At 38.4% G+C, this 17620-nt stretch overlaps 1 protein-coding gene across 1 annotated transcript in view; it reads right to left on the reverse strand.

Moving 5' to 3' along the window:
* The window catches only part of LOC131986614 (gamma-aminobutyric acid receptor subunit beta-2), an 87558-nt gene that overhangs the window by 50311 nt on the left and 19627 nt on the right, over positions 1-17620 (reverse strand). The window contains exon 4 of the mRNA XM_059351656.1: positions 1579-1799. Coding sequence (XP_059207639.1) covers positions 1579-1799 — 221 coding nt within the window. The remainder of the gene's footprint in view (positions 1-1578; positions 1800-17620) is intronic.

Consider the following 17620-nt stretch of genomic DNA (forward strand, 5'->3'; position numbering starts at 1 on the left):
CTAACCTTAAGGAAGGAGTTGTGTTGCCTAAACAAAACTGCACTGTAATAAATTATTCTGTAGTCATTTCATTTTACTTAATATATTTTGATAAAATGCATTAAATATAAATGTGTCCTTTATTTTGAGGCAGTTGTTTAAGTAACTTTAATATAAAAATGTTTGAGATAGAATCTACTTATTTTGATCACATTAAATATAATCTTTATGTGAATATAATTCTAAATCAAGAGTATTTTGAATGAATCCAACACAATAGAATTAGTCCGTTTTTAATTGACAGGCACTTCCTGTTAAGTTGTTATTAACTCAACTTGTAACGTATTAGATTTAACTAATAATATTGCATGCAATCTGTTGCCTCAATTTTATTGAGTAACTATTGTTTATCTTTTTTTACAGTGTGTGGCTATTTCACAACATTAAGCAAGTCTTGGAAATAGCAACCTTAGGGGAGCTACTTGTGGAAAAGCTCCCGTAGGTTGTATCTGAAGATAGGAACAAAGGACATAGTGCTCATATAGTTTGGAGTGATGTTGCTTATCAGTGCAATTGAACAGTCAGTATCATCTAAACTGATCATTAAGACATTTGCAAATAACTATTTAAGCTATCTAATATGTTGCAACTGACCAGCAAATTAGCTATTAGTCCTACAAACTGATATTATAGAAGCACTGCACTGTTTTCTGAATACTTATTCGGTCAGTAATTCAACAAGTTGCAGCCCAAGAGAAGCTGAGAAGCAAACATTAGCTGCTGTATTGGCTGTTTGAAAGTTTGACCATCTGCCTATAATAAATAAAGTTACTTCTTTATGTAAATAACCAGTTTAAAACGTCACAATTTGATTGGTTGTACAAAGACAAATTCCCCATCTGGTTATCCAGAAGCTAAATCATTCCAACTGGCTAATGCAGAAATTGGAGCCACAATCATGAAGCCAAATAATATAAAATATAGCCTCGATTTCCGGATATGAATAGTTTCTCTAAGGACAACACATGGAATGCAATTTACAGAGCAAATATATATGCTGAAGCAGAAAGTTAAACATTATGTTTATTTCTTTTCTAACTTTTGGTGATGATGTAAAATTCTGCAGATATACTTTGTAAAAGTGAGTGTTGCAGAAGCCTTCAGTTGATAATGGTCACATGTCCTGTAAATGAGGACACAAGTAGGTCACTACTTCACCAATCTAATTTTGGCCCTGGGGCAATATTGCACCTCACATCAGTAGTTTTCTTCATCTGGCTCCTAATGAGCTAATTACTGACTGAGTCCAAAGCAGCAATCATTGACTCATTGTTGTATTAAAGTTGGTAGAAGCTGGACTTTTTTTCCCCCCTCGCAGGTTGTTTTGTTGATTTTTAAAAATAATAGTACACTGAAAAAAGATTAATTATGAAGTGTTGACAACATGAAGCGGAGATTACTACAATTCGTGCAGGGTAATCTATCATTATCTGGTGCCGTGCAGCGTGAGGGAGCAATTTAGTATTTTTTATATTTCCCCATGTAAACAACTTACATCCTGTTTTGTCAAAATATTATTTTAAGAGATTAAAATCTCACCTTAGACCGTACAATACGGTACCGTCCGGGTGTAGTCGGATCATTCTATTTTTCACTGTGACACCGTGGACAAATGATTTCTTGTCGTTGAGGAAGTAGGTGTCGGGGACCCAGAGCTGATCAGCCACCCGGTTATCTAAGGTCAGGTTGAGGGGGATCTCGGAGTAGGACAGCCGTTTGTCTCGCCAGGCCTGCTGGAAGTACATCGTCAATGTGTAGTCCTGAAAGTGCACAGAGAGGGTGCAAAGGAGTACAGCCAGAGGGAGGGAGGGAGGGAGGATAAAATAGAGGAGAGATGAAGAGAAAAAGGGAGAGAAGACACGGTTATTCCAAAAAGGGAGCATTTTACACAGCTGCTGTGTAATAGTTTTCCAGTGCAAGCTCTCAGATTAGACCAGACTAGGCTTCAATATTGGATGAAGTTCACTTAAAAGCAAATGGAACAGTAGGAGTACAGGCCAAAAAACTCTCTGTACAAAGCAACTGGGGATTCCATCTTTTCATAGAAACATGAGATTTAGACAGACAGTGTGAAAGAGCGTGTATGTGTCAGAGACAGGAAGAGACAGATGGTTATAGTTTAGTGTGAGAGAGAGGAAGGATCTGTTAATATATGATAAAACCATGTGTGTTTGCGTGCATCTGACGCACATACACAGAAGAGAGAGAGAGAGAGAGGGAGAGAGGGAGAGAGGGGGAGAGAGAGAGAGAGAGAGAGAGACCACATGTTCCAGACAAATGAAAATAACCTCCAAGCAACCTCAAAAATCTGTTTCACAAAATATCTCCTATATGCTCTATTTGCTTTGACAGTAGCTGTCTTTCTGGGATTAAGTATTGCTTGTGAAATGAGCTCACTATGTTGTACTTGCATAACATATTCACCCATTTTCTTCTGTTTGTCCTCCCACAACCAGAATGATAGACCGTCCTCTCGCATCACATCAAGTCGTGCACAGACAGCACACAGCCTTTGAGGGGCTGTATATGTCTGCTTTCCATTGCAGATTCAGGCATCAAAGTGAGTTGGACATAATATGCATGTTTGTCTTCATCATATGCATGGACTGGATGAAGAAAAAGCTTGTGTGTGCGACAGTGTTACTAAAGCAGGCCTGGGTGGATTTATTTATAAAATATTTAGACACTTAGAGGTACCCTGCAGAGGTTTGATCATGAGTTATGCTATAGAGATGTTTCAGCCCAGTCCCCAGCATGAATGTTGCCATTGTATGTTTCTGCATTGAACCATTTTTTTTTTTTTTACCAAAAATGCATTATATATGAACATTTCTGCACTGGAGCAACTAATTCTCATAATGACATATGATGGCTGCTGCCTAAAACACGCTGAAAACACGTGATGACTACAACACATTGTAAACATGTTTCAAATAACTTTGAAAACACACACAAAAAAAACACTTGTTCACGTTAGGCATCAGGTTGGGTAAAAAAATATGAGAGTTAAATATATATATAAAAAAAACACTTATTCCACATATAACTTCCAACAACTTGACACATGTCTTTTTCTTGGTCCCATCCACCTTTCCTCCCACCAATCCAGTGGCTGACCTATGTGGCTTTCTAAACAATACTGCTATGTCAAAAGGCAAAAAAACCCTGCAGATTAATGTTTCTGTAGCTGTGTAGCTGTGTTTTCTGTATACTGTGTGTACCTATTGCTTTACAAGCATGCACAAGGTTTCAAACATATGTGCAACTACATGCAAGTGGTGCAATGCACTTTTATGCTTTGCATTTTATAAAATCTTGCTGATCTTAAAGTTTGCAGCATTATTTCGAACTTCCCGACTGACTCACATGGTGCCTACAGATTTCATATAATACCAGTAACTACAGTATATTCCTAAAAGTGAGCCCACTACGGTCTCCATAAAAAAAAACAAATGTTGAAAATACTGGCGGCCCGCCAGCCGTCGGAACGCTAAATATCGATACTTGTCGGCCTTGAATCGATAAAATATTGCTATGCAAAATATCACGACACACAATTTTTTTCCCACCTCTAAATGTCAACCATGCAGGTTTTGAGTATATATCACAAATAAAGATTTAAGAAAAAAAATATTATTTTTTAAAACTCAAGAATACATGAAACACATTATGATGTGAAACACTGAATTTACACCAACTGCAAAAAAAAACCCCTCTTTAAATATGTAAATGCAATAAAATTCACTGTTATTGTACATTTTAAAGTTGATTCAGAGCATTCACAGCAAAAATTGTTATAAAACAACTATAATCCACATACAAGGAAACATTTTCTGCTGTTCTGATTGCACAGTAACAAAGTCTTGGCACATACATTAGGTTAATAATTGATAAACAAATCGAGAAAGATGATAACTTGCAGTAAAATTCCCTGATGCTAAATCTAGGACACAAAAGAGTCAAGGCAGCAGTCAGATACTCATGTAGCTCACTGAAGTATGAAGCCTACCAATCATCCATGAAAAAACTAAGTTAAATAAACTTGCTGTCTCAGGGAACTTTTTGTCATGACTGGCACATCAACTTCCTGGCAAAGAGGCTGAACATGCATTTTTGAATATGCCCGTCGGCTACAGATCTGACATCCCGCAGCACCTTGGGAACTGGAGGCTTGGATATTGACTGGATGGAGTCAGGAAAACAGGAGCAGCTTCTCTCACTGAAGTCCTTGTTTGACTTAAATAGGTTTTGTCATGTTGTTGTTGTTTGTTGCTCATTTGGCTTGGTGTGCTGACAACCACAGGTTTGAGAATTGAGTTTTCCAAAAGACGTAAACAGTATAGTCCTATATCCTAGTGTTCAGCACTATAATTGGAGTTGGAATATGAAGAGACTGATTTTAGTAAATCCAGCCTAAAAAACAGTATGGGCTTGATGGGACTTCAATTTTTTTCCTATATGAAAGAAATTCAAAACTGCCTTATTTCAATTTGATTGGACAAAAACATTTAAAGAACTCTGCAGGCACTTAATGAGATGTTGGATGATTGCCACAATAATGAGGCAGTTTCTACATAAAAACATGGAAATAGTAGCATAACATTGTAAGTTGTTTTTTTTTTTTTAACTTATTCTCATGTTGTGGCTTTACACTTGCACCAATGGATGCACGTGCTGCCCTCCCAACACTTCCATCCCTGGTTGGCCGTTATGTAACAGCTCACACTCTGCTCTTCCTGGCACGCTGTGCACCGCAGCACATGTGGCTGAAGAGATGCTTGTTGCCATGTAGTCCTCCTAAACTACCTCCGCTGCACTCATCAACACACGCCATCAAAGAGGATGCATTTACTGTGATTTATAAAACATCAGAGAGGCTTATCTGCGTCTCTTTCTTGTCGGCACACATGCACACAAACAAACACACAATGTCTCTTCCTGCCTTGTTAGACATGTGAAATCTAAAAGTGGCATCTGAAGTGCATCCCTTCTATACATGCTACATTAAGAAATGATACATGCACTATGTAACTTAACAATGTGTCTTTGCTGTGTATGTGTGTATCGATGCATTTGTTCATGTGTTGCTATACACGGATTGAGCAGGGATAAATGATAACAGTGCAGCTGTGATTTATCACCTGGCACCGTGCATGCAATATGTAATATTGGAGTATGCAATATGTCCTTTGAAATATGTAACAGCAGGGGTTACATAGCAACGGTCATAGTCTTGTGCAGTACAATACTTGCCCATCCCCAGCACCACTCATAACTCTTTATTGCATGGTGTTGCCATGTGGCAACAATTACTGTATCTAATTTTTTTCTGTAAAACTATTAATATAAAATCCATGTTTTACTGTTTAGTTGGGAACGTTTTTTATATGAAACCGATTACATACAGTACATGATCAGGAAATCCTGTTTTTAATTCCAACTCAGAAAGTTGACTAATTGTTCCATATTGAGGCAAATGCCTTCAAGATCTGGCTTCAGTAAACATTTAATCAATCATCATGAATAAACAGTTGGATGTGATAAATCTTTTGTAAAAGGCTAAAAATTAATATGTTGCTTTATGGCAACTATATGCGGATATGGAAATAAACTGACTGGTTGGGGTCCAGGTAGGAACCAGGGGGTGGCTAGAAGGACTGACTGGGGATCCTGAGTTTATAACTTTTGACATTTTTAATAATATTTTCTCATTTCAGACATATAGTAACTGTACTTTATTGTCTGGATCATAAAATTATACCACTGGAAATCGGTAAGAAAGAAGATTGCTCTCTCTGAATATTTATTGGTCCACTTTTTATAATAAATAAATACATTTAATTAAAAAACATGTTGATTAACGTTAAATTAAGGAATTAATATCATTAAATTAAGTTAAATGGGATTTTTATTTTATTTTATGGAACTTTTCTTGTATTGTTGCTGGATGCTGCTCTTCTAATTTTTTTAAAACATTTTTTTTCTTTTAATATTTTCATATTCAGCAATTTAAGGCAACAAAAGCTCATTAAACCATCTGTATCAGGTACTATTTCATGCAATAGAGGAATCATCATTTATATAAGCTATATGGCATTCAATGCACTCTCCCCACAATATAGTCCAACTATGGATACTGGAATTAGAAAAAAGAAACAAAAAAAAACAACCCAGACAGCCACGATGTAGGAATAGGCGCTATGTGTTGTTGCGGGGCATAATTATTAAAGTGTGAATGTTTCCATTGTCATCCCTGAGAGCCTATTATCACAGTGCTATCTTCTTGAGGAAGTTGTGGTTTGCTTTGTGGGACAGACTTTGTTGAGGTGCCACACTGGCTAGTTTACTGTGAACATAAAGCTCTCCTCAAAGACAGCTATAGTGTGCCCCTCTCTTTCTCTCTGTTGGAGGAGGAGGTTGTAAATCACCAGAATAACTGCACCGGCTGTGTGTATGTAAGTGCAAGGGAGGCTGTCATAACAACAGTCATAATGAGCATCAGTACATAAACTATGTTGGAGAGAGAAAGAGATAGCAGGAGAAGAATGGAAAGATAAAGAAAAAGGAGACAGAAAATGATGCCGGAAGAATGATGTTGGATTTATGAGTGCAGAATATGCTGTGCTGCCAAGCTGCCAAGGAAAGGACAATGCAAAGTGATCATTATATGCTCACACTCAAAGCCACGACAGAAAGTGAGAATCCATTATAACTAATAACTAATATCCAGTTCCACAGCAGGCGTCCTACTGTGTTAATGTTTCCCCATTTTAAAGATTTTTGTTAAATACTTTTCTTTCAAAGTGTTTCAAACTCAACAACCAGAAGCTCTCAAAACAACACCCATTCATTTATTGTTAACTTTTCTATTTAATGTCAAATTCAATTCAATCTCAGATGTCATTATATCTTGTCAGAAGTTAGACAAATTTTGGCAAGAGAAAAACTGGCATGATCACATTCAAACAGGTTCCTTCACGTCTGTCCTCAAGATATCTTAATGACATTTACAGACATGCCCACTTTATGCAAATCCAGTGTGTTTTGCAGTTTAAATGTGTTATTTTTGCCTTTTATATTACAATATTTCAGCATAAATTGGGTATGACTGGAAGGCTGAGACTCTTGTGGATTCAGTGAACCCAAATGTATTTTGTGAGATGTATAATGAAGTCCCAATTATTAGACAAAAAAAAGGCTGGCGCCCTAGCAGGCTCTGTTTTAAACTCTACTGAATATATCATATGGTATCATATGAAACTAGACAAAAAAAATTGGATGAGGATGGTCTGATTAAATTATAACATAAGATATGCTACTTTTATTTTCTCTTCCAAAATCTTCCAATCCAAAAGTACATTTTATATAACTAACATTGGCATTTCTTGCCAACAAAAATACACAGTAAATCTCTGAAAAAACAATCCATACCTTCAAAAATGGTCTATTCTTAATGTAAAACACCTGTTTAAAGTACAGTTAATACTGCTGCTGAGCACACTTGACACATCTGCTACAGCTGCAAGGTGCGCTCCATTGCTGAGGGAGATAGAGTAATATCATCTGTATTCAGAGTGCAGTCGGCTCACCTGACCCACTGCCAGGCGTACACTGTACACTGTGAGAGGCAGTGTCATCACTACTCTGCTGTAGCTTGTAGCTATCTGAGCGAGTGAGAGGCAAATGGAACAGCCTACAATTATTTCTGACCTCGTCATCTCGAGTCATCTTACCCCAAGCCACAACTGGACGAAGAGCTTCAATTAGTCATAATGACCAGGGTCCATTCTGATATGAGATCAGTTTGGGCCAAACATAAGCCTGTTATTGATATTTACACTGATTGGAAATGAGTTAAGATGCAGATTGTGGAACATAAATGAAAAACTTGCATGCAATGCTTTGTGAAAGCACCCTTAGGCAGTTGAGTGCTGTTCAAGTTCAGTTGAAAAACTCTGAAAAACGGCCTTTTTCATGAAAAATACACATTGGATGAGGAAAGTGTTAATTGTGGTTAATTAGTGGGCAGGAAAATGGGTTAAACAAAGAACAGGTGAAAACTGAGCTGGTAAGAGATCATTTTTAGTTTGCAATGTAACAGGCTGAATGGTTTGTATGATTTGCTAAATAAAGTAATGCACTGGAAATAGGCATCCCACAAAAATGAGTTTAGTAATGAAAAAACTTAATGTGTTTTCATGTTTTTTAAGCTAAATCGGGTTCTTTTTTTCTTAACCACAGGATTACGGTTTTGGTAGTTAACCTTAAGGAGGTGGATTTGTTGCCTAAACCTACCATGTAAAACAGTGATTGTTTTAGAGCATTAACAACATGGTGTTCGTAAAGTTTAAAAAAACAATCGTAATGACAATAACATCTCCGATCTAATCGAAAGAATAGACTGTTCGTCAATAATACCCATATGACAAATATGATCGTTTGTGGCTCATGATACAGCCGAGCGTTCTAAAAATAGCACACACGTAATTAAACATAGACGTATGGTACGCACTTGTCACAAAGGCTGCAGTTTCAGTTAATTTAGGCTACAAAACCACTGACCTAGGTTTAGGGCAAAAACTTCCTGGTGAGGTGTTATGAAAGACAGTTAGTAAGTAAATAAATGTACATAAATGCCAGCAGCGAAGTAGTTACGAGGGTCACGTGAGCCACAGAAGTGACGAAAAAGTTGTTTACTTTTGTTTTCACATGGGAAACTAACCCTGTTCTCCTGGGTGAAAGTCTGCCGTTTGTTCGACCATCCACCTCATATTTTGCTGCCTGTATAAACGCCCTATAATGTCATTCGTGATGAAGGGTACAGCAGTGGTTGTCATGTCATATTCCGAAGAAATCATGAGAATCTCACTTCTAAAACATTCATAGCAAATCATTATTTTGAATGCTGTGGTGTAAATTTACCACCCCTCTGAGTGAGAAGAGTTGATTACAAACCAAGTCAGGATACAATTTATACTTATCTTCAAAAATTCCAATGCCTTTACTGTCTGACAACTTCCAGATATTAATGGTCATTATTCTGGTTGGTACCAGCTGATACCTTGAGACTCTGGCTGTTACATGATCTAGAGGTCATACTGAGGCATTTTATATAAAGCAGAACTTTTAGTATTAGAGTAATATAAATCTGTAGCAGAAAATACACTACAATGCAACAATGGCCAGCAAATATCAGTTGGATGTATAGAGGTTAGAAAGTCTTCAGTTAAAAGTAACCGGTGGGAACTCACTGGCACTTCAAGAGTCAACTGGTGATCACCTGACCTGAGTGGCACGAATGACCTCATATTCCTCCCTGGAGCTCAATTTTTACCTAATTGAACACATAATCTGTGGGAAGTCCAGCCCACACAGTCCCATCCAGATTATGTGTTCCCAAAAAGCACTCCTGCAAACTTCAAGTTTGTGTTCATTACTGAAAGGGCACATTTTACAGCCAGAGTCACTGTGTGGGCAGATTACTCAGACAGAGGCAAAGATTCCAGACAATGCTTCATATACTGTATGTGCTCGGCCAGTTGGCCCTTCAGGCAGCCAAATTGGGCAAATTCCCATATTGACATTTCATGCCATGGATATTAGAAATTGAGTCTGATAGGATGTGACTGCCAGGGAGCCTCATGAATGCCAAAAGTGATAGTAAGTAACCATCTCACATTGCTCAAATAAATAACAAGTTATGCTTTGCGCTTGTCAAGACTCATCTGTGCCATAAATCGGCCATGAATATGAACAATCTATAGCAGTCTCAGTCTCAATGAGTAGAATTATTGTCAGCATTACAGAAAAAAGACAATAAAAAAAACAACTTCTTATTTTCCTCAAATAGATCAGCTGTGATCAGTATAAACTTGACAAGAACAACAAACAATTGGAAATCAAAATGAAAAAAGATGCTCCAGCTGCCCACTCTGACCTCGTCCACCCCGCTCATCCTCCAGGCTGCACTGTCCACTCACCCCTCACATCTCATCTCCTCCCCCACACCACATGGCTTCTCTTGGCCTGAGAACTAATATACTATTAAACTGTTTTATTTGGATTGTCTGAGCCCTCATTTCCCCTTTTTTGTGGATTAATTATTTTTTTGATCTCCTTGGAGATGATTTTTTTTTTCTTTTTCAAGAGAAAATATGTTGTTGACATTGTCTTCCAAAACATATTTCCCCATGGGGCAATAAAGTCTGTCTGTCTGTCTGTCTGTCTGTCTGTCTATCTATCTATCTATCTATCTATCTATCTATCTATCTATCTATCTATCTATCTATCTATCTATCTATCTATCTAAGGTTCAGACAAAACTTAAAGGGGCTTTAATCAATATTGTTTTTCTAATAAAAATGGATCACATCACTGTGCATAATGTGAAAGGGGTCGTCTATAGTAATGAACCACTTACAGGGTCTTTCAGCTTGTTATTTTGGTTTTTAAACCTACAAATGTCCCATTTCAATGTACTTTTATTGTTCTCAATCTCTCATCCTTTCCGGTCACAGCAGGCAGCTTTAAATACCAATTGTTCACTACCTGCCCAACACAGGCAGTGTTAGCAACTAGCAGTCAAACACAGCAGAGCATGTAGCTGCTAAACATCCACATAATTAGCAGTGTCTACTTTTGGCTAGTCTCTGTTTGTGTGTGTGTGTGTTCCTGACTGAGGCCACCATGGGGGACACATTTCAGACTAAAGAACAGTTAATTGGGGACAGCTTATGTAATGGGGGTACGGCTTATTTTTGGGTCAGTGTTTAAGGTTTACGCCCCTGGCCTGATTTGGCATTATGACTGGTATAATCATATTGCAAGATGTTCTCTTGTTCCCTCTGCAGTTAGTGGAGACCAAAAACAGAGTAAATATTGGACTTACATTCACCAGGTGGCCAGAAACATGACTCAACTGATGTATGAATAAGCACCTGTTCAAGTGAAGTTCCCCATATAAACCTAAATCGTGATACTCTGCCTTTTACTTCTAACTGACATGAGTCATACTTTACATGACCACTAGAGGTCCTCAATTATTTATACATTTAGGTCATATTGGGCATTTGACCAAACGACTGAATCTGTTTTTCTCGCGAGGTGGTCTTTTGATGAAGGAAACCGATCCAAAAGGGGTATAATCTGGACGATAGGGTAAAAAGAAGGCTGAGAAAAGTTGGAGAGGGTTGGTTTGCGATTGGGAGAAGGAAAAAGAACGGAGGGTTAAGACTCCAGGGAGGGAGAAAAGAGAGAGGGATCAGAATGGGGGGGACTAAATAGTGAGTACTGGTTATATATCTTCTTCTTCCCACTAACCTTGAAGCTAGTTTTCCATTTGAGAGCTGTGGAATGGTGTGGCGAGTTTGCTGGAAGGGATGGGGGGGTGTAGGGGGGGTTAGAGGGGGGTAAATGAAAGGCACTGGAAAGCTCAGTGGAGCAGTGATGCAAATTGCTTTTATTCTCACAGCTCCTCGCTTCCAGTCTCAGATTCCAGCACCAGCAATGACCTCCCTCTGCTACTTTGTCTCCATCCCTTCCCTCATCTGCCCCATCCAGTCCCTTCTTTCCACTCTTTCATGTCGTTGTTTTTCTATTACATCTCCCATTTTCTCCCCATTCCTCTACACCAATCTCCTTCCATCTACTTCTCCCTATAGCTTCCCCCTCGCTCCAATATTCCCTCCTCGTGTTTCCATCTCAGTCTCAGAGGAGGCCCTGTTGCATCTATTTGCATGTGGTAAAAAAAAATGAAGTGAAGCAGGAATACATTGGTGGTGAGTGTGAATGGCTTAGATCATTACCGCTAAACAGACACAGCTGAGGGAGCCGTCCAGAGAACAAGACAGGTGTTGGATCAGCCTCTGAGGTGCTTTATGGGTTTTGAAGAGCCCCGTAAAGGATTTGAATATCTCCTCCTCAAAGCTGGCTGACATAAGGCTTGGGAGTGTTCCTCTCCAAAATTGGCATGTTTTGCCTTCAGGTAAAAAGGCATCCGATCAGCTACATGATTTATTGGCATTTTGAAGTACTTTTAAAGAGGTATATGTTGCTTTAAAGGCTTCTTGTGGTGGGCTGACCTTGAGGAGTGGCACTGAATCCTAAAGCAGCCTGCCTATGAATCCTCCTCCACCTTTATCCCCTCTTTTTTTCATCTTCCTCTCCTCCTCTCTGTGAAATACTTTCAGTGGGGAGGAAATGTGATTCCTCCACCACTCAGCCATATGTCCATACTGCACTCTATCATCCACCTACTTCACTTCCTCCAAAAAGCCTTCCAACAACAAGTGGCTTTCAATATCCTGTCTCACAAGGTCCTCGTGCCGTCAGCGACATGGCATGAGAAACCTGGCATAGGGCGCAGCATTTTCCAAATAGTCCTAATAATAAACATGCCTAACCCCGCAGAGCTGAGTGACATATATTCCCAAGTCTCTGGAGATCTGTGTATTGCGTCCTTAGGATTGAGCTCTGTATCTGGAACAGCTTGTGCACTGCATGAAGTAAATCTGCAACAGGAAAGCATACAGGGGCTGCTGCAGGGGTTCCATTTGGCCCGTTTGCTCAAGAATAAATAATGTAGATATGTTTTAATGCAGTTTTCAGCTTACTGCAGACAAAAGTATATCAAAATAGATAGAACAAGAAAAATATCTCATGTATGTTTAAGGTTATCAGTGGTGGAAGTATTCAGACCTCTTACTTGTTACATTATATTCCAAATATATTGTTGTATTATCATTATTATTGATGCTGTTATGTAAGCAGCGTTTTACTGTTACTGTCAAGATAGGACTCATTTTATCTACTTAATATACTGTGGTTTAATTCATAACCATGCGTAATAATATTTTTTCCTGTTTCATGTGGCAGTTAAACGTAGAAAAAAGTACAATATTTACCACAGCAATAATGTTCCTGGGTCAATTTGACCCGGGGCATGTTTAATTATCCAAAAGTGTCAGAAACTAAAAAATCCCAATAAACATTGTTTATATTTCATTATTAAGTCATTTAACTAACCATTTCAATCAATATTTAGTGCAATGATGTTCTTTACCTCTCACAGATCATGGAGGATAATTCACTTGTTTTTCATAAAAAATGCACATTAAAAATTTTTTACGTACATTGGAAAGACCTTCATATAAAATACAATGGTTTTACATGACATTGATTTTTAAATTATTTTTATGAAAAAATACCTTTTAATATTTTTAAGCTTTGAAATGGGTCAATTTTTACCCATAACATAACAGGAGGGTTAAATACAATACTTGAGTAAATGTACTTAGTTACATTCAACAGCTGGAGGTGATTTAGAAAGAGTTTCTTTGGTACATTGCCCGACCACCAGAGAACACTCACTAGTTTATTTTTCAACTGCATAATGTTCCACTTAGTACATGTTGTGGTCACAATTCTCAAGTGTTTGTGTCTCAAATTCCGTGTATATACAGGCCTCTGAAAACCAGTCGATATGAATTTTAACAACTTAAAGGAGCAGTGTGTAGGGTTTAAGGAGATCCATTGGCAGAAATGGAAAATAATATTAATTATCATGTTTTAATTAGTGTATAATCCCGTGATATTAAGAATCATATCTTTTTTTACCAGTTTAGAATGAGCCCTTCATATCTACATAAGGAGTGGGTCCTCTTGACAGCGTCTGTCATGTTTCTACAGTAGCCCAGAAGGGACAAACCAAACATTGACCCTAGAGGGGGCCAATTGTGAAGCCTGCTGGTGTTCTCCAACATGCTTGGAAACGGCGGGGTAAGCGGACGGGTGTTCAGTTGGATGCAATCTGTCACCTCACCTCTAGATTATACTAAATCCTACACAGTGGACCTTTAATTAAAAGATTATGCCAGGCTTATATGAAAATATAAATAAATGTGTGTATGTAGAGTGTCTGTTTAGGATTATAATGTAAAATGCTAGTCAATTAGTAGAGTGAGTGTGCGCAAGGTCTAGAAATTGAATCAGCATAATGATATTACCTTGACCAAAGCCCAGACTTTTTCTATGTGTGTTTTTTTCTTCCCTAAAGACTATTTCCTTAGTTGATGGCATGTCAGAAACTAGATTAAAAGACTCTTGCTTGTTTACTTACATTTTGTTTAACCTCCCTTTCCATCACACTGCTCTTCTCTCTCTGTCCTCTCTTCAGTGTTCCCTGTCCCTCTGTCTCTGTTTATATATCCCCATTTTCCTTCAATACTCTTTCATCATTTACTCTGGCCTGGACATAGCTTTCAGGAGAGCTCACTGCTGAAGGTGAATCAAATTTAGAAGAACCATTTTTTTTTTTGTCAGAGCTCTCCCAAAGCAGAGGTTCACAGCTTTGCCAGTTGGCAGTCGCGCAGCTTAACTGACTACATACAATTTATTAGAGTCGATTGGAGCATGTGCAGGCCCTTTTGTGTCCCCGGAGAGGAGAAGAGTGGAGTGGCAATCCGGAGAGGGGGAAGGTTGGTGATGGGGGATGATTGGGGAGAGAAGAGAGGGCAGAGCAGGACGCAAATTATTAGGGTGGCTTATGAATGCCATTGGAAGATGGAGGCTTCACTTAGAGCTGTCAATCAAACAAGACGAAAGGTTACCAAAGAGATGGGGGAAAAAAATTAGGGTGTGCCTATATTCATTGTATATGTGTGTGTGTGTGTGTGTGTGTGTTTGAGTTTTACCACAAACTTGCCAAATCTGTGCCCTTCTTGTGCTGCTAAAGCTTTAGACAGCTGTCCTTTAACTATCCCACATAAACAACAACACACATACAAATACACTGAGCCACTGGAGGACTCCCACATCTCATGCATTATGGAGGTCTGGGGAACTGAGGAAGAAGCTGATTGCTATTCAAACAGAGTAGCAAGAAGCACACACCATATATACACATTGTCAACAGTAACATAATGCAATATATAGACATCTGTGGATCAATGCCGCATATAGAGCCGGAGTGAGTGCAGAACAGTGGTTATCAACCTATATCTGAACAAATCCACTTTATGTGTTCGTGTCTTTTTTCTTTGTCCATGTACAGAGTTGTGCAAGTCCAGATTTGATGGCCTTCATACGGTCTCTCCTTGAGCAAGGACACCCTTGAAGAAGCAATATCTACTCACAGTTGGACTGACCTACAAGAGACGCAGGGGTGCTTTAAGAGGGTGACAGCTTCACAATGTGTGTGTATATGTGTGAGAGTGTGTGTGTGTGTGTGAGTGTGTGTGTGTGTGTGTGTTTGTGTGTGTGTGTGTGTGTGTGTGTGCACATGCTTACCTATCCAACAGTGGTCCAACCTGTGTAGTTACACATTCAACATTGTTTCGACCGATGAGCGATCAGGGGACTTTTTGGAGAACCGTTGGAGATATTAAAAAAAATTGTGAGTTTATTTTAACTTTAGAGTCCCATAGGTGTGAATGAAAGCGTGGTTGTCTGTGTTTATATGTCAGCCCTGTGGCAGTCTGGAGACCTGTCCAAGGTGTACCCGGCCTATTGCCCAATGCGCCCCGCGACCTGAGTGTGGATAAGCAGATAAGGATAATGAATGAATGAATGAATGAATGAATGAATGAATGAATGAATGAATGAATTTTAACTTTAACCAAGAGGGGACCTGCTGGTGTGAGTGTTAGAGTTCACAAAGGGATTAGAACAAATGACTTACGTGTCACTTTCTCACAGTCTTTTATATTATAAATGGTTTTAAAATCAAAAAACAAAAAAAAGATGAAAAAACACAGGATTACATGATAAAAAAGTGCACTGAGTAGAGTTTAAATCTCTGCCAGTTACTGAGAAACTCCTGCATGGCGCAGGTCTGATTGATCCAAACATCAGCATCAGGATGTCATTATTTCGGCACATTTTCGATGCGTTTATTGCAATGAAAGCTGAGAGAAATTTGTTTATTTTGGGTACAAATTGCTGCAGTAGTAATGGCAGATTGTGTTTCGACAAGCAAGTAACATGCATAGACACACAACACAAATGTGATGAAAATTTAAGAGTTTATCAAAAAATTGTAAATAACCACAAAAGTGAGAGTGCAAAAAATATAAGGCTTATTGGTCTGATAGTATGAGAGAATAGGTGCGGAGATAGAGATAGCATGATGGACTGATGCACACAATTTATTTCCACTGGACACAATATCTTCAATGACTAAACACAGTGGTTCATGGACTGTTTTAGGGTTAAGACTTCTTTTTGAGACTAGCTACTAGCTACAAAAAAACTACCTACCACACACACACACACACACACACACAATGATATTGATGTGAGGGACACACAATGGCTCGCTAGTTATTGTGCTATTTTTCAATACCATTCTTCTCTTTTTTAAATGTAGGAAACAGATGGCTTAAAACATTAAATTCCACGGCTTTCATTCACACTGGCCAGAAGGAAAACCAATGGAATCTCGAGATAATGCTTTGAAGAACTACCGTAAAGGTGTTGAGAAGGCCGAGTGTGATACAGTCACTGCTGAAAATGGGCAAATCTTACCATGGAAAATGTACTCTGAAAGTTTGATTTTGTCATATAGATGAAATAGTTCTAATAAAAAAAGTTAACATGGAGCTCTGGAATATCCAGAGCACCCTGAACATCTGACATTTAACGAGTTTTCAAATGTCACTTTTCAGCTATTTAAACACCATAAAGGAAATTGCATTCCACTGCACTGTACTGGAGTTAATAAAATCTGCCCTTTTATTTGTGTGATGACAAGACTATTTCCATACGTTTGTCCTAGTTCAAAGGCTTTGCATGACAGACGTCGTGATTAAAGTTGTTATTTGGTTTCATACATGCAACAACTAATAATAATGGTAAATAATAACTTGATGTCAGCATCTAAAAGCCTTAATACCCATAGTACTCTGGAATGAAAATGCATCTGACACACACATGCCGTGTTCAATACTAATCCTTACAATGGTATTTGTTTTCCCAGGGAGGTTATCCTCTCCTCATCTCACCTTAACTGACCTATCTTAACTCGGTGACTCGGATCAAGATTATAGACCTCTTAAAAAACATTTTTTTATTGCCACTGGCAAAAAAAGTACAACTCCAAAACTTCACAAAAAGTCAATTTTGCAACTGTTCCTATACGTTTTCAAAGCCGGGGCAGACTGCCTACATTTAGTGCAGAAAATGTACATCATCTACATCATTTCATATATAAATATAAAATCTGCCACTCCACCAAAGAAGAGAGAGTGATAAAACATAAGAGGCCACTACTTCCTCCTGCCTGTTCCTGGCAAGCTCTCCCTCTACTTACCAAGCAATAAAACACTTAGTACTGCAATGGCACAGACATGTAGAACCCACTTAGTAAATCCTAAGAGCTTCAGTGCACTGAATATACTGTAACCATTTACACAAATGCAAAATTAAGGACATACATGAATGGATGATGCACATGTAGGAGAGATAACAGTGTCCGTAAGGAAAGCATTTCAAAAGACTCACTTTATCTTTCCCTTGAATTTACTCCCGCGGCTGACAATATGAGGCTGAATAATTAAAAAAAGCTGGAAACTGTTTCATGCTTCAT

Source organism: Centropristis striata, chromosome 15 (assembly GCF_030273125.1).
Source record: "Centropristis striata isolate RG_2023a ecotype Rhode Island chromosome 15, C.striata_1.0, whole genome shotgun sequence".
Classification (NCBI taxonomy): Eukaryota; Metazoa; Chordata; class Actinopteri; order Perciformes; family Serranidae; genus Centropristis; species Centropristis striata.